Here is a 24,054-nt window from a genome sequence, read left to right as displayed (position 1 = left end):
AACAAGCCACAAAGCAAATATACACATTTGCATGTAAGCCACAAAGGATACATTGTTCATGTTTTTTAAAAAAAATAATTTAAACATTATTTTGTGGAAAATAAAACAAGCATTCTGGAAATTTAATATTCTCATTACAGAATTATCCATAATATTTTACCTTAACTCATGTATCAGCCAGTCATATTCGAGTTTCACATTTCTGAACTATCAGAGGTTTTCCATGATGAAACATGGGCTGGAACTGGTATCATTTTGTGTTTTGTTTATTTAAATCAGAGTGTGGATAGGATTTTCACATCCTGTCTTTTGAAACACAAGTCGAGTTCTACCAAAGAGGTAATATGAAACAAGTAATCAAGTATTTGAAGCTAATTCCATATGTTCCTGACAAAAGAGCAGTTGAGTAATCTAATTTGGAGTGTTCACTATTTATTCTGTATGCCAAGCTGGAGATACGAAGTAGGAAGATACAAGGACTACAAAATATTTGAATAAGAGCATCTTTACTTAATTGGGCATCTGTTCACTGCTCCTAATTTGACTTGGCATATCCTCTTCCTTTCTTTCAAAAACAAAAACAAAAACAAAACCTGTGTATTATAGACCTACTGTGTGCCGGGCATTCTAAAATTATACCTGGAACTAAAAAATTTAGAGGAAAAATATTATTAAACAATATTCTGAAAGGAGAATTAGACAGAATATATTTACATATTTTGAATCAAATAAATAAATTATATGAGTTAATGTGTCTAAAACACTTAGAAGAGTAGTTGCTACAATAGTGGAAGTGGTTTGCTCTTATTGGTATTTATATGCACAAACACATGGCAAACTAGGGATGAAGGCCATTCTTATTTTATTCTCCAATGCATACACAGTGCCTGAAACATGGCACATCTTCAGATGTTTCTGGAATGAATCAAAGAATGTAAGAATGCATGGATGTTTGTGTGAATAAATGATCACAAAGGAATTGTTGGTGTGTTAGCATTTCTTTAGTTCCCCAGTGCTGGAGCTTACTAGCCATGTAATCCTGGGCAGTGACTTAACCTCCTTAACATTTTGTTTCTTCGTTTATATAGTTCAGCTAACATTTATCCTTACTTTTTTAAGTTGCGGGAAAATTGAATGAGTTGATCCATGTTAAATGTCTAGCACTGTGCCTGGCAAAAATAAGAAGTGTTCAGTACATGGTAGCTATTTTTATTATTGGGTAATTAACTTAGTATGGTAGAATGGGAATAACTAATCATGACTGCTTAATATTAAAACATTGAGAATGTTGTGTCACAAGTGTATTATAAATGAGAAAAACGGAGCAAATCTTCAGGAGCAACTGATGAAAATCAAAACAGACAAAAAACAAAACCAAAAAACTTCAAAGAATTATTCAGAAATATAAGCAAAGGGGAATAAAGTCCTATCCAAAATAGGTAAATTAAATACAGAAATAGGAAAACTCATACAAAAGGTTGATTGAAAATTAGATGAACTACTGAATTATAGAATAAGATGTGAGTAATGAGATATCACCGACTTGAACACCACTGTCTCAATGACAGTAAGATAAATGAGACAGACATTGGTGATGAATTTTCAGTAGACTGCAATAGCAGATAAAAAAACCAATGATGTCTTCACACTTCATAGTGAGATAAAAATCTCCGTCATCATGTAAGCGTGATTAAAAAGGAGCCCTGATAACCACATATGTAAGTATATTTACACTTATTAAAATTTCCAGTGGATCAGTTTTAAACAATTGGGGAAAACATTTTAAAATATGAAATAAAGTTGATATGAATATGTAGTATATTTGGGAGATAGAAAAAAATGTGTCTTTGCTAAAATTCTTTTTGTAAACTTTTAAATAGCAAAATTCATACCCAATATGAAATCTCTATTGTTTTCACATATTTATTTTAAAACAGGCATAACCTTTTGCCATAGTACTTCCTACATTTAAAGTTTAGCTTTTTAAAATTGGTACTCACATTTTCTGTTGGAGGCTGTCATACTGCCTGTAGGAATTTCAGCTGCCTGTGAATCATCTGGGCCTTTCTATTTTTTTTAAAAAAGAACCGATGAAAGATAAGTAACAGTTATCATTCTGTTGAAAAATAAAACATCTAAAGAGTTACGTGGGTGTTTCAAAATGTTAAAGAGTTATGTTGACGTTTTAAAAGACATTTCAATACTCTAGATGTATATTAGAACTCCTAAGTTTCATAGACAACATAAAATGTAAACTTGAAAGTCTGTGAGCAGAGCATACTTTGTGCACTATCTACATTCAGATGAAAATAACACACTTATGTAAATCAGAATCTTTCATTGAGAGCTGGAAGCTACTGAGACAGTCTGTGATTCAGATTCTTAAATTATGTAAGCCTTTATGAAAGTCAAAAACTGTAGAAAAAAATGATTCTTGACCTAATTTGGCACTTCTCCTGTATAGTGGATTGTGGATCTAGAACTCATCTTCTGATCTGTAAGCAGATGGTGTATTGTAGATGAAAAAGAAACCCATGCAAACCTAACACCTCAGTTCATTCGTTGTTGCACAATATTATGTTTTTATTGCTTTGCCAGTCAGTAAAAGAATCTTGCCAATTAAAGTAGATTAGCAGACTTACAAAAGACAACAACTATAATGGATTTTTTTTTTAAATTATGCTTTCATATAGCAGAGAAATGAGATTTTGAAATTGACTTCTGTATTACGTGTTAAGATTACATGATTTTATTTCAGAGACTGACTCATAGTTCAATTTTGAAAAGACATTTCCCTTCTGTAGGCCTCAGGTTCTTATCCTGTTCTATGAAAAGAATACTTTTTATCCGCCTGTTAACCATGTCCTTTTAAAAGCATATTCATATAACTTTGTCACCAAAAGGTGTGGAAACTTTGATGCAAATTTAATGTGAGATATAGGCATCTTTATTATGTAAAAGAAAGAAAGTAAACTTAAAGTTCACATGTCAGAATAACAGCAGCTATTCAAAAGATGTAATGATAGACTGATTTTGGAGAATAATGGCTAACAAGTAGGGCAGGGCTTGTAGAATACAGAATGATTGAAGGAAGTAGACAGGCCTCTTGGCTGAAACTGGGTGGATCTAGAAACAAACAAAAAAACTAACGTGATCCCTTTACGTTATATCAAAAGCCTGATTGTAACCAAAATGCTCTATTCTACAAAAAGATGGGAGTTCAAATATTTATTCTAGTACTTTTTTTCCCCCAGAAAAGCTATATCTTGTTACAGTATGTAAAGGAATTTAGAGGCAAACATCCACGACTCCTTTTTGATTGGGAAGAATAGTGAGTTCTCCTTTAACCTACACTTTCCTGAAAAAAACAGGAAATTGAACCCATCAAACAATCCTAAAGGCTCCCCTGACTTCTGTTTCACTTTAGATTGATCTTACTGCTCCAAACAAAAGGAATGGTGCGATATTTGTGAGCTGGAGTATTCCAATAGTTTAGAACTCAGTAAGTTAGCTTCAGAGATTTGCTTATATGCATCTTGAAGCTCTGGATCCTTCATTCAAACAGACGGAATAAAGTCAGCATTAAAATGATTTTAAAGTAATCCCAGTCTGAAGTTATCTTCTTTCAAACCACATTTTAAATAACTAAGCCATAAATACAATAAGGCTTTTAAAATCATTTTTTAAAGAAACAGTTTTTGTTTATATCTGAGTTAGCACTAGCTCTGCAATCTACTAATCTACTGCCAGACTTCTACTTTGCTATGTTAATATCTCAGGAATAGCTTCCTTATCTCTACTTAGCAATCTATTCTTGAACTGTAAACCCCCTATCAGAAGGCCATGGTTAGAGGAGGCAAGTTTTCTAACAATTATATATTACATTCATATTTGTACTATCCCTATATTTGTAACTTTAAGAATTAGAATGTAAATATTGTTTTGAACCTGATTGGAAGTTATGTTTTGAGAATTTATATGGACGATTTTGTTGTGGAAAATTCAGTATAATGGAACACACATACTATGAAACATCTCCTTGGACAGAATCAGTTCTCTCCTGCATTATGAAATGAACACCTCAGTCCTAGATGCACCAATTGATCCCTTGCTTAAGGTTTATTTGCATCCTCCCAGTCATAGATAGGGATCACTCAGAATGAAAAACCTAAAGGTCAACTGGCTTATGAAATCTCATAAACAAAATTATTAAGGACAAGTATCTTATGTCAATCTGATTCATACATGTTTCAAAGTGCTGCAGATAGCAATGATTTGAATCTGTGGACAGTGCTTTTCGCCCTTTAAGACAGCTTTCAGGTGCTTGACGAAGTTTTCCAAACACTATTTATCCTAGCCAAGAATAGGCAAATCAGGAGTGGATTCTATTCATCCACCCTATTGATTTTCACCTGCTTATTGAGGAATAAAGAAACGAAAGTGATCAAATCAGTAGAATGCTTCAGATCAGTAACCTACCAACTGGATGGTTGAAGCAGATTTGCCTCTGCCTGACTGGTCACTTAATTCCGAGTTGAGCGCAGCATGGTGGGAATGTCCCACGTGCCCATTAACCAGTGATAGGCCCTGCTGGACAAGGATGGTTTAAAATTAGTGCTGAAGCCAGAAGAACACAGGTGCAATTCTGTCAGTTCCATGGTTCCATTTAATAGTTTGCTTGTTGGCCAGAGTGGTGGGTGGCACAAAAAGAGTACCAGGAAAATCTCATTGTGATAAATATTTGCTAAAATGTCTCATCTTGGAGAAGCGCAGGCCTGCTCTGAAACACCATGCATATTCACAATGCAATACAACTTAAAGAACATGTAGTTCTGATTAAAAGAGGCTTAACGGTGGTAGTTTTTATAGTCTCTTTTTTATTTTCAAGAAAACTACAATTATTCAAAATTAAATTTTGAATTCTTTCCAATGGAGATACCAAAATGATTATAATTGAAACTGTATTGCACCCTGTAACTACCAAACATTTCTCCAGAAATGTACTCATCAATTAAATCACTTGTAAACATTTGCATTCCTTTTGTTTTACACAATATTATGAATCATAAAATTATGTTCTTAAAACCCATTTTCAGTTCCCTGACAAACCCAAGGACAATCTAAATAAACTCTATATTATGGATGTTCAACACTTTTCACTCATCTCCATCCTGGCTAAATTTCAAATTATTATGTATAGATTGATATATTGACTTTGTAATTTAGCTTTCCCAGTTCAGGAATGTTTTCTTAAATAGAAAACTTTTTTTTTTTTTTTTTGTCTTTTTCGTGACCGGCACTCAGCCAGTGAGTGCACCGGCCATTCCTATATAGGATCCGAACCCGCGGCGGGCGGCGGAAGCGTCACTGCGTTCCCAGCGCCGCACTCTCCCGAGTGTGCCACGGGCTCGGCCCTTAAATAGAAAACTTTTACAAGACTTGATATGAAATCTACTTGAAATATTGAGATCTAAATAGATCTAAATAGATCTCAATATTTCAAACATACAGAAAAGCTAAAAGAATTGTAATGTGGAGACTCGGACACTTCCTGGATCTTACCATTATTTTACTATATCCATTTTTTGACTTATCTATCTATCATCCCTGTATCCGTCCATGAAGCCATCTTATTTTTGATGTATGAAATAGAATTTTGAACAAACTTAGGAAAGATAAACAACAAATGTTGATATTTTAAAAGGTTACTAATGTTTGTCCCGGGCACAGGCATTATCTATGTGCATTGGTAGTTGTTATGTGAACAGGTAAAGAATGAGGAAATAAAGAGAAAACCATAGAGAATGGCAGAGACCCAGGAATTTGTAAAAGAAATTTGCTTTATTTTGATCTCCTGGAGTCCTTCACAAATATCTTTTTTAACTATCCCATAAAATAGGTGATCTATTTTTCTTCTACAAAAATGTATAAGAGCAAAGGAAAAATAATCCATAAATAAACCACACTGCTTTTTAAAATTCATAGGATATGGAGAAGTTTATCAAATATAGGCACAATGAAAGAAATTATTCAAGCTGAACAGAAGATTTGCTACAAATCCCTTTCCTGAACATTTTGTTTTTGTCATTTTAAATGCCCTTAAGATAGAAAATGACAACTGATTTTGTGAATTTCCAAAGTTTTTGTTTGCTTGTTGGTTTGTTTTTGGTTAGGAAAGACATCCAAAACAGTGATTCGTAGCTAGGACTTTGGGCCCCTTCATTTCCCAGACATGAAATAGTATTCTGTGTCTGAACCAACCATGAAGGTTAAATAGATGACTATTTAACAAGTACATTAACTGGCCAGTAACAGATGTTTTAAAAAATTAATAGCCATACTTAGGCCATAATGACCTGCCAGTCAGAGCGATCTATGGATTCTCAAAATTAGAGCTCCATCTCTTACACGGACAACTTCATAAAGATGCTCTTACTTTTGAACAAGTATTTTTGAAACAAACAATGACTATTATAAAACACTGAAGCAAAAGATAAGTAATACTTAAAATATACCTTGTCATTTGGTGATACAAGAAGAATAAAACACTTTTCTATCAAGAAAAATCCATGGATGCCTCCAATTAATCCCAAGAGTTTCCAAATATGACCTTTGCTTTCATGGAAATGCCCAAACTCTGGGGCTTCCTGTTTATGTAAACCAAGAACCTTAAAATAATGAAAGAAAGAAAGAATTTTTGTTGACTTAAATAGTAGGCCCGGTGGTGTTGAGTATATTCAACTTTCCTTCTGGGGAATCCCATGACAACTGAAATCATTCAAAACCCAGTTTGCTTTTTGGGTATGTGAATACTTCCACCACATGGTTTAATCAGGGTCAAATAAAACATGTACAATAGAAAATAGAGGAGAGGTTTGAATAGCACATGCTAATGAACAGAATAAAAGCTAAGCTTCATTTCAGCAAGTGGCGTAGATTTCTAGACATTCTCAGTCCTTTGAATTATTTTTCAGGAGTTTAATCCATATCTGTTTGCATAGCAATGCTTCATAAGATATCAATTTATTTTCTATCCAGAACACATATAAGGATATATTTTATCTGGGGTTTGTTCTCCCCATGTCCCACTGCAATTAAATTTTTAATAAATATTCAGATAAGTAAGAAATCCACCTGTAAGTCTTTCTCCATTCAGTGCATGCTGTATGCCTACCAATATTACCAGCTTTCTGGGACACAAAATGATACAAAAAATATATTAGGAATTTTCCTCTAGTTGACTCATCCCATTGGTTGATTCATTCCATTGGCTGACCTCATGATTTCTTGTGGGCTAGTAAATCATAACATATCAAATTCCCTCCCTAAGAGAAGGCAATTTGTGAAACAGCTTAGTGGTTTCCAGATTTAGGATGTTACTGACTATTAAATTAAAAGAAGAAAAAAGAAATTATATGTGTACAGATTATATGAATATATGCTCATACATATAGGCCTGTAGGCTTTTATGTGCATACGTATATGTACTCTTGCGTATACGTGTGAGTATACATGTGTATCAACATTCACATTCAGCATATGGATATAACTAAAAACCAATGTATGTCAGTCAACTTTTTCTTTTGGTAAGGACATTAAAGTATACCCCTCTAATACTTGTAATTATTATTTCACAAAATAGAGAACATTGTAGTATCACAAAACAGAAGAAAAACTCATAATCTCAGAATAAAGCATAGATCTGTAAGTTGAATACATTTCAATAATTAAAACTGGAAATCATGACAGTAGTACTTTTCTCATTTCTGTGCAGACCTTTGAAAACTCCCCATGCGTCACGTGCAGGAACTGTTGATTTTTCTAGCATTTTACCACCTTTTCTTCCTCTTTTTAATAACTTTTGTCCTCATCTCTTTTCTCACGCAAAAAAAACTGCCTTCTAAATTTCCTGAAAACTAGCTAATCTTTTAAGTTCACCCATGCAGCATTCTCCACTCCCCCCAGCTCCCCTCTGGCAGCCCCTTGCTGTCCGCTGCCCCTTGAAGAGAGAGCCAGGCAGCCTAGAAAGCCTTTCGTTGTTTCTGAGGATCCTAGGCAGAAAACGATTCTGCATCCACTGCAGTGACCTAGAAAAAGGCCTTGGCCACCGCCTCAGGCCAATAATAAGCCCTGCCATATTTCCAGAAAAATTAGATTACAAGGGAAATTAAAACTAATAATGGTCTGTTTTATTTCTCCAGTGCTCACTTTGTGGGTTTCAGAACATCTAATTATTGAGCCTCTAAGCAACGATCCTGTAGAAAATTGCAAATGGCTTGTGGAAAATTTTAACATCTCAGGCTTTGCGAGAGAGACGGAGAGCCTTCCGTCTTGACAAATAAAGACCTTCAGAAGACTTCGACAAAGGTCAGCTTCCTGGTGCTTACATTTTTCTTGAGGGAAACCTAGAAACAATTAGTCAGGCAAGAAAGAGACATCCGTTTTGGTGGCTCAAATGAAGAGGTGCTGATGATGGCACTATTTATTACAGAGGTGTCAGAGGATCAATGGTATGAACAGGGGATAGAAGTATCCAGAGACTAATAACCCCAGGAAACCATTACACCCTGAGGCCTGAGAGGGCAGAGGGAGAAATAATGTTACTGAAGCTCAGGGAGAGGTGGGCGGTGGAGGTGGCCTCCACTGGAGCCAGTCAGCTACTTGCAGAGCAGATGCCAGTGCCAGGAGGGTGCAGGGAGGACATGTCCCCACGTCTCTCTGCTTCCACCCTATGTTTTCTGTTGTGCTCCCCTTGGCTGAACCCAAATAAAAATCCAGCCTTCAAGGAAGCTGAGGAGACACAAGCTGCTGGGACACAGAAGAGAGCAGAGAAGGACAGGGGGTGGATCTGAAGGGGTGGGGACCAACCGGAGCAAAAGCAGCATAATGTCTCACAGCCCTTCTTTTTTATTTATAGGTAATCAGTATAGGATTCCTTTTTGTTTATTTTTTTTTTTTTAATTTTAATTTTTTTCTAAAAAAATTATTATATTTGATTATACATATTTGTGGGGAAGAGTTGACTATCAGTATTTGTGTACAGTACATGATGATCAAATCAATATTATTTATTAGCAAGTTCATCATTACAAATGGTAATTACTCTCTGTGTCCCTTATCCCCAATGACGCCCTATCCCCCTCCCCCTCCCCCTTTCCCACCTCTAGTAGTTAGAGGTCTGTTCTCCCTTTCTGAAAGTTCAATATTGTATTGTGGTCTTTCCTGTCTTCCTTCCCTCCCTCCCTCCCTCCCAACTTCCTTCCTTCCTTCCCTGTCTCTCTCCTTTTCTTTCTTTCTTTCTTTCTTAGCTCCCACCTCCCACTTATGAGTGAGGACATGCAGTATTTCTCTTTCTGTGCCTGGCTTATTTCACTTAACATAATTTTCTCATCCATGTTGCTGCACATGGCAGATTTTTATTCTTTCTTTTTATGGCTGAGCAGTATTCCATTGTGTGTGTATAGTATAGGATTCCTGAATCTTTCTTAACAGGAATCTAGGTCTGATCACCTTTTCTCTTTTTTATTTCAGAAATATTCGCAAAAGCAATGTGTGGTGGACCTAACCTTTGGTTCTCTCTTCTGTCCTACAAATGCAGAGAGGCTTTGGGGAAATAATATTTCTTTCCAAGGAAAACACTGGCCACTGTATTTACTTGCTGAAGTCGCTGCAAAATTTTGCACAAATACCTCCAGTGGTTACATGTAAAAAGAAATTAGACACACTCCATCTGAAATGGAAAAGAGCGGATTACCTGAGGGATGAGGTGGAGCAGAGCATCCCCAGAGAGTGTCCCCACGGCCAAGCCCACAAACAGCTGTAAAATAAGCCTGTAGTTCTCCTTGCAGCTGTGGAAAAGGACCAGTGCAGTCCCAAGCATGGAGCCCAGCGTGAGAAGTGTCACGGCCACTGTGCTGTAGCCATATTCTACATCAAAGGAGATCACAGAAAGTCAGTGCTCTTTGCCTCTATTTGTGCCTCTGCCTTACAATGGCAGCTGACAGGCATGTGGAATTGTTTTATAAGTGTTCTATGGGGTAAAAGATTTTGGTTTAATTTTTTAGGAAGAGAGTGAAGAGATTTGCTATGATCTAAATGTCTGTGTCCCCCCAAAATTCATGCATTGAAACCCAACTCCCAAAGTGATAGTATTAGGAGGTGCGGCCTTTGGGAAGTGATTAGGTCATGATGGCTCTGCCCCCATGAATGGGATTAGTGCCCTTTTAAGGAAATGAAAAGACGAGAGTTTTTCCCTTCCACCAGGTGGGGACACAGGAAGAAGGTACCATCTATGAACCAGGAAGCAGGCCTTCACCAGCCACCAAATCTGCAGGCATCTTGACCTTGGACTTCCAGCCTCCAGAACTGTGAGAAATTAATTTCTGTTGTTTATTAGCCACGATTTTATGGTATTTTGTTGCAGCAGGGACTAAGATAAGACTTTAACCAAATAACCCTGTTGCTTTGAAGTTACTCTGACTACCCCTTACTAAAAATCACTGTGGCAAGCAAAGACCTAGCTTACCTCCCATCCCAAAGCAATTAATTTCTCTCACTTGAAACTACAACACGCACTGACAGTCACTGGTAATGATTTCCACCTAATCACATTTTAAACCTTTTGAAGGAAAGGCAGCAGTATTACAAAGGGGACATAAAGTCTGGTTTTATTGTAGACCTTTGTGTGTACAAAATGAGTACACAGTTTGGAAAAACTTCCTTCCAAAAGTTCTGAAACTTATTTGTAATGTTAAAAGTGATGATTATTCTCAGTGACTAAAATGATTGATTTTATTGGTGAAAACTGATCAATGAATGTTGTAAAGATTGATAATATAAATTTGAACATCTATAATTTGGATTACTGCAATAATTTAATATTTATTTCCTATTTCTAGGCTTCCACGGTTTTTTAATATTCTAAGAGTACAATTTTTAAGATTATTCAAATAAAAACAAATAAACGTGAAGGGAGAAAAAATAAAGGAGGAAAGGGAAGAGAGAAGATTAAAAAGAGAGAAAAAATGGCTTTCAGAGCTAAGTACAAATGACATGGGGCTAAAGAGTTATTTATGACATTGTTTTCATTTGATTGCAGATATTCAGAGCAGATGACTTTTTCCCTACCTATCTAGAAATTACTAACAAATCATGGCAAACTGATTTGTAACAATGAGGGAAGGTAATCACAAAATTAAACAATCATTTTTTTAGTGTCTATAGATATATGTTAAATCAAACAATTCCATTATCATAATGCTTAAAGCCCATTACAGTTCTTAGGAAACTGTCCTCTTAAAGTTTGTTATAATAGAAAATGTTCTATTCTTACCATCCCTGTATTTTTCTGGAATGTTCATGCCTTACATTAGATCATGTTAATGATACAACTGGCAACATAGTAATAGGCTTGTGATTTTAAGAGGAACTTTGTTGAACTATAAGTTCTAAATTATTCAGGAATCTAATATTAAAATAGAGTTGGTAGTGTACTCAAAAGAGGCAAAAAAATTTTTTTTTCAGGCTTCCATTTCTCCACCTCCACTGCCACCCCTCACTGCCATAAAATCTCTATTAAATGGTTTAGAATGAGGGGAAATGGAGAGTAATTCTTCCATCGATATAGTGTGTGCATTTTGCAAGATAAAAAGTTCTAAAGATCTGTTGCAGAACAATGGGAATATGCTTAACACTCTTGAACTGTACAAATACAACTGGTTTAGATGGTAAATTTTACGTTACATATATTTTACCACAATTTAAATTTTTTAAAAATTGTAAAAATGTAAAAACTATTTAGAATGGTCATATACCTGCATAGAGGTTTTATTTTGTTCTAACTTAGTAGAAATACCCATGTTGTAAAAACATCCCTAAAGATCTTCAGCCAAGTTTTATATCTCATTCCTCCCCCAAATAGACTCTCTGTGGGAATGTTACTCTTCTCATCTAATACATAAATGAAAGATACGTGAATTTTAACACGGATATCTGGATGTCCCAAAAAAATTCAAAGCTGTCACACTTTTTCTGGTAGCTACAAAAGATCATAAAATGTCAAGAACTCACAAGGAAAGATTAGGGTATGGCATTTCCCAGGCAAAAGGTGAAGTTTCAAGTTCTTCAGTTCTTTTTCTGTTCCTCTGCCCTTTGCCCTGTGGGCAGCTACAGTGTGTTATTTGAGGAAAATGGATGTTTTATAACTTTAGAGCTTATAAATTCTTTTTAGATCCTCTGTGAGTCAGATTTCACCTGCTGTTATGTAGGAAGAACAGCCTGAAAACTATAAAATCTCTGATTTTTGTAACCTTAAGACTGCTAATTTATCCCGGGTCCCTATATAGATGCCACAGTGTCTTGATTGGTGCCAGGCAACATACAGACAGATTCTATCTAAATGTTTCTCATCATTAAGATAGAACTCGACCTACCCATTAAATTCCTAGCCACTTCTAAGCAGCTACTTTGAATAGGTCTGAAACTCTGAAACCTGATTTATGCATGGCCATAATAATCTTTCCTGGAAACTCACTTGAAGGTGATGCTTCTTAGGGGTCAAGTTTCAGTAGACTGAACAATATTTCCTTGATAATGTCTTCCCACGTCCTTCCCTCTTTAATGCAACACCTTACATTTTTGTAATTTCAAAAGGCAAATACAAACCCCTCCCTTTAATTACATGATGTGGCATTTTAAATTAAAGACAGTAGTGTTTTTCTAGGTTCTTTAGTGAATGGGGTTTTTCTCAGGAAGACCATTCCCTAGAATGGTCTAAAAGTTCATTAGAAAGGGGATAAAAGGTTTTTTTTTTTCAGAGATCTTAAGTTCAAAAACCCTTTTACAAGTAACCTGCATGTATTCAGCACCATGTCTTGTGGTGGGAATATAAACATGCCCATGGAAGGTCAGAGGTGCCACTGTTCTGTCCACATCCATTTTGTGAGTATTACAGACCACCAAGTGCTGAATTATTTAGCTGCTCACTTTTAATGAAACTCTTTCCCCTCAGTGAAAATGGAGTCTTAGATATTTAAGCCTAGCATGTTTTTGTTCACATAAAATCTTCAAATGAGCCGCTTGATGTTGCAGAATCCACTGTGAGTTAGAGGCGAGCAGTTGAACAATTTGGCTATTACGGGCATTGCAGGCTATCTCAAAGAGAAGGAAGGGCAGCTCTGAAAAAAATATATATATAAGGCCCTCAGGTCAATGGTCATGCCTTAAGGGTTGCATGGGTTTACTGTCACATTTTGACTATACTTTATGGATATTCTTAGGTCACCATCTTTTTTCGGTGGGGGAACTTCCTCGGACTGGTCACCTCCATCTCAGAGCAGCCCAAAGTGCTTTGGTTTATCCCCAGTATGCCTTCATTTTTTATATGTCCAAATGGGAGAAAGGTTAGGAATCCCTGGAGGATAGAACTGCTTTCTATTGTGCAGAAAAAGAAATGGGCCCAGGGAAGTAAAGGGATTGCTTAAGATCACAGAGTGGCTGGGAATAGAAGGGAGGGCTCAGCTCTGCATTGCTGATTATAATGCTAATGTCGCTTCCCTTATACCATGCCTCTTCTCAACTATGGACTTTGAAGTTGGTCTATGATTGAGTCAAATATAGGGGACAAAATCAATTTCTAAAATTTACATACAAAATATAAAGTATTCATCGAAACGTATTATAGCATAGAGGCTAGAAACAAGGACTTTAGGACCAGCTTGTCTGGGTTTGAATCCCAGCTCCATCACTTACCAGCTGTGTCCTTGGGCAAGTCATTTAATCTCTCTGTGCCTTAGTTTCCTCATCTGTAAAATGAGGATGATAATACCTAGCTAGTAGTGTTCTTGTAAGGATTAAACAAGTTGATAAACGTGAAATGCTTAGAACAGAGTGTAGCATGTATCCTGTGTTCATTTTCTAAGTGAAGAGCCAGAACTTACTCTCCAAAGTAGTGGGTGGCAGCTTTGTTTGTTGGTCCCTGGGCAGCTGGCAAGAGCAGCTGAGTAGTTGTTGGATGATCCCTGGACTCATCTGCTTAAAGTCCTCCTTAGAAATGGGCGAAAGGCTGTTCTGTAGAAATATCTCCACCAGCTGCTTAGCAGAGAAGCAAGTCTACATGGGGAAAACATACCATGTTACGAACCTCACCACTGAACCAAATTCACCATCAGTTGCTACCAGTGAGGCGACAGAACTAGATGAAATGGACAGAATGATCACATGAAGCCATTACTACGCATTTCCCCACAATCTTTTGTTAATTAACCTTATGTTAATTTTCAAGGATTATTGAAATCTCTGATCAAAGTCTGCTATACGTCGCGTTCATTCTGAGTATTTTGTATGAGTCTTGCACACTTCTTTCCTGAAAGGACATACTGTGTTTCACAATCTGTTGAATGGTGTTCTAAACGCCAGCCTAAGGGAAGCCTTGGTGCTTTTGTTGTTTTTCAGTGGAGATAGCTTTGCATGAACAAAGCTAAGACTTCATGTGATAAGCTCTGTGCTAATGGGGTCATTGTCCTTAATGCTCTCTGATTTAATAAGCCTGTGCAGGCAACATGTATCTTCAAAAGTAATAAAATATAGTTACAATTTTTAAAAGTGAATATGTGTCAACTAGCTGGTGTGTAAACACTAACTGATATGGCTACCCCTGTCACTTCATATCCCTTCTCCACAGAAACAGTTGAAATCACTGCTATTTCCTTTGGCTTTACTGATTTTTACCTAAATTTTGTAATTTTAAAAATGTTATACAGGTATATTTATAAGAGATAAGAATTATAAATAAACAACAAATGCAATGGGTCTCTAAAAATTGCCACAAGGTATTTGTCTATCTCAGAAGTTAGGGCTGGTATTTTCTGCATCAAAGACTGCAATATAAAAGTTTTCATATGTACATGAGAATGGCGTATAGTTTCACTAGCACAAATGGATGTCTTCTATGGAAATAAGAGTTCAATGCCATGTCTTTGTGATCTTTAGTTGTAGTCAATAAGGTTTTTTTTTTTTTTTAATTAATGATTTACAAGGCTGGTCTGATTTGTCATGTTGTAGAATGTAGAGATTTTTAACAAAGGCACATTGCTAATCAAAATATAATAATGACACAATTGCTGTGGTCCCCTTTCCCCCTACACACACACACACACACACAATCTTTAGGGATGATTCCAATGATAAAAATGTTTTATGTTTGGTTGCATGGAACAAAGCCTACTCAAACCAGAAAACTGAGAGGAGACTATGCTGGAAGGGCACAAAAGATCTCATAGAACCGAGGAATTGAAAAGGACTGAAATGATAGCCACACTTCATAAGTAACTGCAACTTGAAGCTGGAAAACCAGAGCTGGAATTGCTCTGTCTCTCTGGTCCTCTCATGTATTTTCTTCTTTCTGTTTCCCTCTACATATATCTATTTCCTTTCACCATTTGGCTACTCTCATTTGTTAAACACATGGCCATATAAGCCCCAACTCTAAAGTGACCTTTCAGTCCAAGAACCCAAGACTGGGTTGAGTTTGCAAGTCCTGAGAGAGATCTCATTGGTTCAGGAGAACCACAGATGGGTTCTCTTGGGTCAGGCATCCATCTGGTTCCATCGAGTTTTCCCAGTTAGTAAGAGGTAAGATCATGCTAATCAAACATGCCTGCCAGCCTAACCCCTGTGGGTGGGGAAGGCATTTCTTAGAAGGGAATTGGGCAAAAACTCCAAAAGGTTTCTACCACAAATGCATCAAGAGAAAGCTAAACTCGTGGGGTTTTCCCCTTTATCAAAATGATGTATGCCAAAGACAATATTCTCTTTTGCACTATTTGTTGTTGATAGAATGCAAATATTTCATCATTAAAAATGCTGGCAAGAATAAAGGGAAAATAACAACAAACTTCTGATGATGAAGCCTTTATAATATATATGCCTGTTGGAAAATGCCCGACTGGTAAGTAAAATAGTGAAGAGACCGACAAGAGCAGAATGCTGTCCACCTTCCCCCAGTTCGTTGTCAAGAATCGAATAGTTTCTAGCTTTAGAATACCTTCTCATAGAGTAAGATTATTCTATTATAATCTTCTGTGACCTTAATCATGCTCGCTGCTCCTGTGCAATTTAGATCATTGTTGTGCTAAATTTCTTCTGAAATCACCAACACAAGTATTTTTAAAGGTGATCATTATATTTTATGAAATTCTGAACAAAAAGCATTTTTAATAAAGAAGAAAATAAAATAAAAATTTAGATTATCTAGCCAATAATCTTTAGAACATCTTTGCTCTTTTACATAAAACTTCATTATGTGTTTACACTTGTGTCGATTTCATCAGACTTTTCTGGAAGCTGTCAGACAACTATGTATGTATTCTCAGTTTCTGTGAACTTAAGCAGTTACTAATTAGCTCCATGCCCCAATTACCTCATCTGTAGGATGGAATAATACAAACTAACCTCATACAGTGGTTGTAATAATTAAATGATGTAATACAAGCATAGCAAGTATTCAATAAATGTAAGCCTTTATCATGGAATGTTAATTTCCCAGGATTTTAAATAATTAAGATGGGGAAGATTCTATGGTCAAAGTTTGAGAAATGCTGGGTTTGCTAAGATTAAAAAAATTTGTTTACTAATGACCTCTCCAGACCTTAACATGCTACATTGAAATATGCATCATCAGTATTTCCCCAACTAATTTGACCATAGCACCATTTTTCAAGAAGCATTAAGGTTGAACAGTGAAGGTACTTTGGAACTCAACTTTAGGAAATACAGATATGTATGTGTTTATAGGATCGCATATTACCTTTTCTCAAAAACCTTCTCCGTGCCACCTACTACATGAATATTTTCCTGTTGTTAACAGCTCAAAGTAATCTCTTCCCAATCTAACCTAAATTTAAAGTGTTCAATCATCATTGTGATTATTTATTATCTATTATTATCTATTCTCCTCCTATCCTGTAAGCTCCATAGTAGCTGTGCCTTTTTGTTCAAAACTATATCCCCAAAACCCAGAATGGTGACTGGCACATAGTAAATGTTCAATATCCATTTTCTGAATTAATTATTCATGCATTCAATGTGGACCTAAGGGATGAAAGAGCAGTATATGTCACTCTGTTAAATCTCTTGGCATTGATTTTATGTCCACAGAGATCCACTTGTAGAAAAAGAATACTATGACCACACTGTGGAAATAGAATATTTTTACTTTTAAGAAAATACACATCATTCTTTAAGTTTTCTACAACTCTGATAGACCATTCACCACTAGGCTTCCTGTGACAATAGCAAATGATGGTATAAGAGGAATAATGGAAATACCTGATCCCAGGAAATTGAACCATCATCTGACTGTTTGTCCACGGCTGCAGAGAGATTAAGAGAGCCCCAGTCATGAATTGTTATGTTTTGTTTCCTTTGAAGTTGATGGATTCTGTCATTTTCGATACAGGTACTTTTGGTCCAGAGAGTGTTGAGGAGTTGGTCTAGATCTAGAAATTTCATATAAAATCTGGCATCACATAGAATAGACAGATCAAGTTCAAAGTAATCACATATTCACATGGCCACAACACAGACATTTTACAAGCTAATTTTAGTTCTAATGAAAAGCCAAGGTTTTATCCTGAATAAAGCTAAAGAGCATTTATACTTCATGTGGATATTGATTTCCTCATAAGAATGTGATTAAACTTTGGGGCTGACAGCCTTACAAAGGTATTCCCACCATTTTTATCCCCCCCCCCCATAAATGATGTGAAATGGGCAATTTCACCAGTGGAAATGGCTTCCATTGAGCTGAGTATATTTCTTTTCCACAAAAATGTAAATGAAAGATGAAACTGACCTAATTCTTAGGAAATTTATTTCCTGAGGCACTATACATTCTTCCTAGATTAACTATTACTTTAATGTAGTTAAATCAATGAAATTGTTTTCCTCTTAAGTGTGTATGCAAAAAAGAGAAAGGAATGAAAGGGAGCAGAGATTGCAGAGACAAACGAGGTCTTGTTTTCTGATGCTACTTTAGTATTGTTGTCAGTCGATAGATTGCAGTTTAGGTTTCTGAGGACAGTTCTAGAATTTTAAAAAATGACTAATACAAAGAACAATTAAATATAATAATGAATTTCTGTGGATTTATTCACCTTCTTATTTATGAATAAAATATCTTTGGCATTTTCCTAAATGTTACAGTCATTGGTAGGAAAATTACAAAATAGAGTTGCCACAATATTTTATTTTAAGTGAGCAATCTTTAACAAAAATTATGAGGCTTGAAGAGAAATGGAAAAGTGTGACCCATAGTCAGAGGGAGAAATCAATATATACATCTCTGAATATTCTTGGGTGTTGAATTTAGTAGATGAAGACTTCAAGGCAGCTGTTATAAGTATGTTCAAGAAACTAAAGGAAATCATATTTAAAGAATTAAAAGAAAGCACGACAACAATAAATCAACAAATAGTGATTTTCAATAAGGAAATCAAAATTATATAAAAGTTCAAGTGGAAATTCTGAGTTGAAGAATACACTGAAACAAAAATTCACTAGAGGAGCTCAACAGCATACATGAAAAGGAAAGAAAAACAAATCACTGAACATAAAGATAGATTAGTGGAAATAATCCAATATAAAGAATAAACAAAAAAGGTTAAAAACAGTAGAAGAAGAAATTTCAGAGACTGATGGAACAATGGCAAGTATACCAACATATATGTAATGGCAGTCACAAAAAGAGAGGAGAAAGAAAAAGAAGCAGAAAAAAAAATTGGAGAAAGTAACAGCTAAAAATATTTCAAATTTAATGTGAAATCTTAATCTACATGTTCAAGAAATTCATCAAACACCAAGTAGGAAAAATACAAAAAGATCCATACCTAGATACATTAGAGTTAAGACACTGAAAGTCAAAAACAAAGATAAAATCTTGAAAGCAGCAAGAGAAAATGACTCCTTATCTACAGGATAGTATCAATACAATAAATGACTGACTTCCCATCTGACCAATGGAAGCCAGAATGTGGTGGAATGATGTAGCCAAAGAGCTAAAAGAAAAAACTGTCAATCAAGAATTTTATTTTTCACAAAACTGTCCTTCAAAAATGAGGATGAATAAAACATTCCCAGATAAACGAAGAGTGAGAGAATTTGTTACAAGCAGACTTCCCTTATAAGAAATACTAAATGAAGTTCTCAGGCTGAAAAGAATGACTCAAATTTACCCTTACTTTGGGTAAGATTTTTATTTAAGTTGAGTTCACCAGCAAATATGAAAAGTACTGGAAATGTAAAAGTGTGTATTAATATATAAGACTCTATAAATGTATTTTTTGTCACTTGTTCTCTAATTTGTTCTAACTTTCAAAGTCAGAAACATGGTAAAGATGCAGATCATCCCACTACTATTTAACATTATATTGGAATTATTAATCAATGCAGTTAGGCAGGAAAGCACATAGAAACATAAGAATTGGAAAGGAAAAGGCAAAACTCTCTCTACTGGGAGATGATATGATTATATATCTGAAAACCCTAAAAAGTCAATGCCTAAGTAAAAATAATGTAATCATGGAGCAGGTTATAAAATTAATCTATACAAATTAATAACTTTCATGTATACAAAGACCAATTAGAAGATGTAATGAACTGGAACACCCCATATAAGATAGCCAAAAAGAAAGTTAAATGCCTAGGTATAAATGTAACAAGAAATTTCTAAAAACTTATGTGAAGAAGATAATGAAACACTTCACAAAAACACACACATAGACATGAGCAAATGGAAGGGCATACTATGTTTTTGGATATAAAGATGTAACATCTTATAAATGTCATTTCTCCTTAAGTTATTTTATACTTTTTATTTTGTGATCACAGTGCAAGTATCACAGGATTTTTTCCAGAGCTTGAGTTTGATGATGTGTATTAGGAAGAATAAACAAGCCAGAAATATCCTGAAAAAAAAGAACAATGAAGAAGACTAGCTCTACCAAACATTAAAATATACTATAAAGCCATGATAAGTAAAATAGTGTGGTACTGGCACATAAAGAGACAAGCTAGCCAATAGAACAGAGTAATAAATCCAGAAATAGACTTACTGCATTTAGAAATTTAAGGTATTACATAAAAACAGCAACTCAAAGCAGAGGAGGAAAGATGCATTTTAAATAGAGGTACAAGAAAAACATTTATGAAAGGAGGTACATAAAAAATAAGCAGGATCCATTCCTTACAGCATATACTAGAACTAATCCTAAATGGATCAGAATGAAAACATGCAAGTACTACAAGAAAACATAGATGACTTCTATATCCTGGGATTTTCTTAACTTTAACACAAAAATCCAAAAGGAATAAAAGAAAAGTTTGATGAATTTAATTACATAAAAATAAAAAAATTTGGAGAAATGATTGCCTCCACGTCTAGACACCTATAAAAGAAACTTAAGAGACATACCAACAATTTTCACGTTATGGAACCTTATTTGGATCCTGATTCGACAAGAAATAAAAATATTTTTTATAACCATGAAAATATAAGCAATAACTAAATATTTTATGATATTAAAATTATTATTAATTATTTAGTGTGATATTGGTAATGAGACACTTTAAAAAAATCCTTCTCAGGGCATTTTGATGCAGATTTAAAAAATAAGTTGTTTCACTCTCAGTGTCTGGGTACAGTACAGAGAAATGTGCAAAACAAACATTCTGATTCCATTCCTGACATCCCATTTCATCTCAGAGCCCCCAAAAGCTGGTAGTTAGGAATGCATGTGGACAAATATTTCATATCACTCTGGTTTAAAATTAAATGACTTGTTTTTGCAGTTCTGAGCAAAATGCTACCAAACCTCTTGCACCATTTAGAATACTGTTTCATCATTGTACACAACACTTTGCTACTCCTGGCCCAGCAGTATGTACTGAGATAAGAAAGTGTTCAGTTAGTCCTCGTGGAAGATCATAAAAATCTCTCCCTTTGGCTCTCCATCCAGAATTTTAGTCTCTCTGGGCCGACCCTGTGGCGCACTCGGGAGAGTGCAGTTCTGGGAGTGCAGAGGTGCTCCCGCCGTGGGTTCGGATCCTATATAGGGATGGCCGGTGCACTCACTGGCTGAGTGTGGTGCAGGTGACACCACACCAAGGGTTGGGATCCCCTTACCGGTCAAAAAAAAAAAAAAAAAAAAAGGATTTTCAGTCTCTGCATAAATAAGCCAAGTCCATGTTTTGCCCTCATCACCAGATAGACATCATAGCACATTTGCCTAGAAAGGCCACCTGAGCTGCCCTACTACATGCAGAGATAAAATAGTATTTAAAACACAATGTAGTCTTCAAAAAGATTTAGCCTTTGTTTTTGGCACAGTTAATTTAGTAGGTATGACTTAAAGGTTAAATTCATAAAAACATCCTTACCTGATAAGTGGAGAGTATTTGTACTATTCAAGGAACTGAAAATATATTCTGTAAAATAGTTGGGAGAAGGCAAGTTTCTTTGTCCCAGACAAACACCTTGGAGAGACAAAGCAATGATTGTTGCTGCCAACTGAGGAAGAGTATTTTCATCAGCACCGTCACTGCTCAGTATTCCAGATATTTTCTGCAGCATTTTGGTTTCCATACACTGAAATCAGATACATAATAGAGAGAAAATTTTAACTTTTTGTTTTTGTTTTATAATTTTAACTTCTGATGTTATTTTAATGAAAACATCTCTAGGAGTCCCCCAAAAGACAAGGAATAGTTCTTTATCTAAAGAAGATTAAATTGTGGGAATATGACCACCACCATGTTCTAATCTCAGGTACAACTCTATTTGGAAAATACGTCTTTCTTTTATCTGCTGTGACACTGAATTTTCTAATCCCCACTCCATTGGTCCTTGGTTATCCAACCTTGCTCAGTACCTTCTTAAAGATTTGTTTTCCCCAAGAGGATTTCCTGCTTTTATTGTTTACGTCCTTTCAATTGAATTGTTTCTCTCCCAGCTTCAAGTACACCCAACAGACTAATGATTTTCAAATCTGCATTCTCTACCTTAACTTCACACTGGCTCTGCTGTCTGGTGTCATCACAGGGCACCTCCACTTTTACATCTGCTTTAGACTGAAGCTCAAAGCGAGCCATTGCAAATCACAGCTAGCATAGCGTCTGTGTTCTTTGAACTCCCCAGAGGATATAGGACATATGACATAGGATCTTTTTCATATGTGCATGTCAATTTTTATCAATTAAATTATGAACCTCTGAAAGGCTAGGATCTTGCCTGCATCCTACTAGTATTCTCATTCATTTATTTAAACATTTATTGAGTACCTACTATGTGCCAGGCACGAAGCCCGTTATGTATGAAGTGGAGGAGAAAGTAAGTTCATCCAAAGAGGAATCACGGGAAGACTACCGTATCAACGTTGCATTCTTGAGGCATAGGACAATGAATGAAAAGTGCCCATTGGATTTATTTTTGTTCAGGTATGTAATTGATGAGCTTGGCAGACACATATTCATAGCTGCAGTGGGAAGCAGAGTGGAAGGCTGAGAGTGAGTTACCAAAATTTTGATAGACTTGGAGAAGTAGCCAGAAGTTCCATGGATGAAAAAAAAAACAAGTTGAAACAATAGAAAGCATGAACCTCAAAGAGTGTGCATTTTTCATGGAGGTTGTGAAAGAATCATGGTCTCAAAGTAGCACTGAGGGTAAAGGAGAATTCCAATCGCCATTTCCACCCCTGAAGTCTTTAGGGTGTGGTCAAGAATGCCCAATCTCCATGCAAGAGGCAGAGCTAGTGGAGAACTGTGGGCAGAACCCTGCCCATTTTCCATGGAAACAGCAAAGAGTAGAAAGAACTGAAGAGGTGGGAGTATTAGGAGATTGAGTCAAGAAGACAGAATACAGAGTAGGCTGGACAAAAGACAATGAAGGAATGGAATGATATTTACATTCTGGGCCAGGAGGGAAGTTGGATGAAATTAGGTTACTATGGTGTAAACTTGTTCCTCTTGGGGAGCTGGTTGGGGCCCACCTGGAGCAGCCATTAATGCCTTGATCTTTGTAAGCTGAGTCCTGTGCAGACCAAGACCTGGAAATGCTAGTAGCAGTGGGCCTGGTGTTCCAGAATCTCCTGTAACCTCACGCCATCTTAGAAAGAGCAGCAGCCTGCAGCAGGGCGCCACAGCTTCCTGCAACGTCTGGATTGACTGACTTTCTAGAGAACACTAGCCAGGTGAATAGGCTTACGGACCCTTCCCAGGAGCTAGAAATACTGGTATCACCCTGAAGATCATCAGTCTAAGGCCTAGCAAAGAGTTATGACTTAGGAGTTCAACTCAATGACTGAATAGATGGATAAAGTAGTTCTACACATAATATTGAATTATGTGATTCTGTTCTAAGAATGTTTTATGGCACAACACTCAGAAGCCCAGGCATTTATGTATGTGTAGGATATTTAGCAACCTGATATGTATACACCATCTGCTTTTAAGTGCTGGGTTTCCATTTCTACTGAATCTGCATCAAAAGGCAGAAACAAGCAGGATGACTAAAATCCTAGTGGCTAATTTGAATCAATATTGTATTATATAGATGCTGCACTGAAGAAATTGATTATATGTAGGCACACCTCCTTATTTAAGCAGAAAACTGAATTCTGTAAAGGAACTCTTTTTTTCTAAAATGAAAATAAGACCAAAAATATGGCCAAATTTTGAGGTTCAAAGGATTAGAGCTACTGAAGTAATGTTCACGAAGTCCTCTGCCAATAATGAGAGATTATATGTATTTACAGCAAATTGGAGGACATGTTTGCTGCTTATTAAGCTATGGCATGATTTGCACAGATTCCTTTGGGCTCCTAGAAGCCAGAATTGAGATCAAAAACCAAAATGGTCTATACTTGTCAATGAATAATTTAATAGAAAAAATAAAGCTGTCACCAGGCTCCTCAAAATGTGATAGTGGCTTCCGAGTTAATTCTTCAAAAAAAAATGTGGCTTTAAAAAACCTTTTATGTTCAGAGAACTTTATTGGGTGAAACT

The 24,054-nt window shown here is 35.9% G+C and overlaps 1 protein-coding gene across 3 annotated transcripts in view; it reads right to left on the bottom strand.

Moving 5' to 3' along the window:
* The window catches only part of SLC39A12 (solute carrier family 39 member 12), a 69,660-nt gene that overhangs the window by 37,213 nt on the left and 8,393 nt on the right, over window positions 1-24,054 (bottom strand). Inside the window, exons 3-9 of one of the 3 annotated variants that reach the window (XM_063100731.1) lie at window positions 21,433-21,640; window positions 17,326-17,495; window positions 13,938-14,109; window positions 9,755-9,927; window positions 6,516-6,668; window positions 4,480-4,590; window positions 2,001-2,067 (exon numbers count right to left, since the gene is read on the bottom strand). In XM_063100731.1, coding sequence (XP_062956801.1) covers window positions 2,001-2,067; window positions 4,480-4,590; window positions 6,516-6,668; window positions 9,755-9,927; window positions 13,938-14,109; window positions 17,326-17,495; window positions 21,433-21,640 — 1,054 coding nt within the window. The remainder of the gene's footprint in view (window positions 1-2,000; window positions 2,068-4,479; window positions 4,591-6,515; window positions 6,669-9,754; window positions 9,928-13,937; window positions 14,110-17,325; window positions 17,496-21,432; window positions 21,641-24,054) is intronic. The other 2 variants (XM_063100732.1, XM_063100733.1) reach the window with 2 other exon arrangements.

Source organism: Cynocephalus volans, chromosome 6 (assembly GCF_027409185.1).
Source record: "Cynocephalus volans isolate mCynVol1 chromosome 6, mCynVol1.pri, whole genome shotgun sequence".
Taxonomy (NCBI): Eukaryota; Metazoa; Chordata; class Mammalia; order Dermoptera; family Cynocephalidae; genus Cynocephalus; species Cynocephalus volans.
This window is presented reverse-complemented; position numbering and strand designations above follow the sequence as displayed.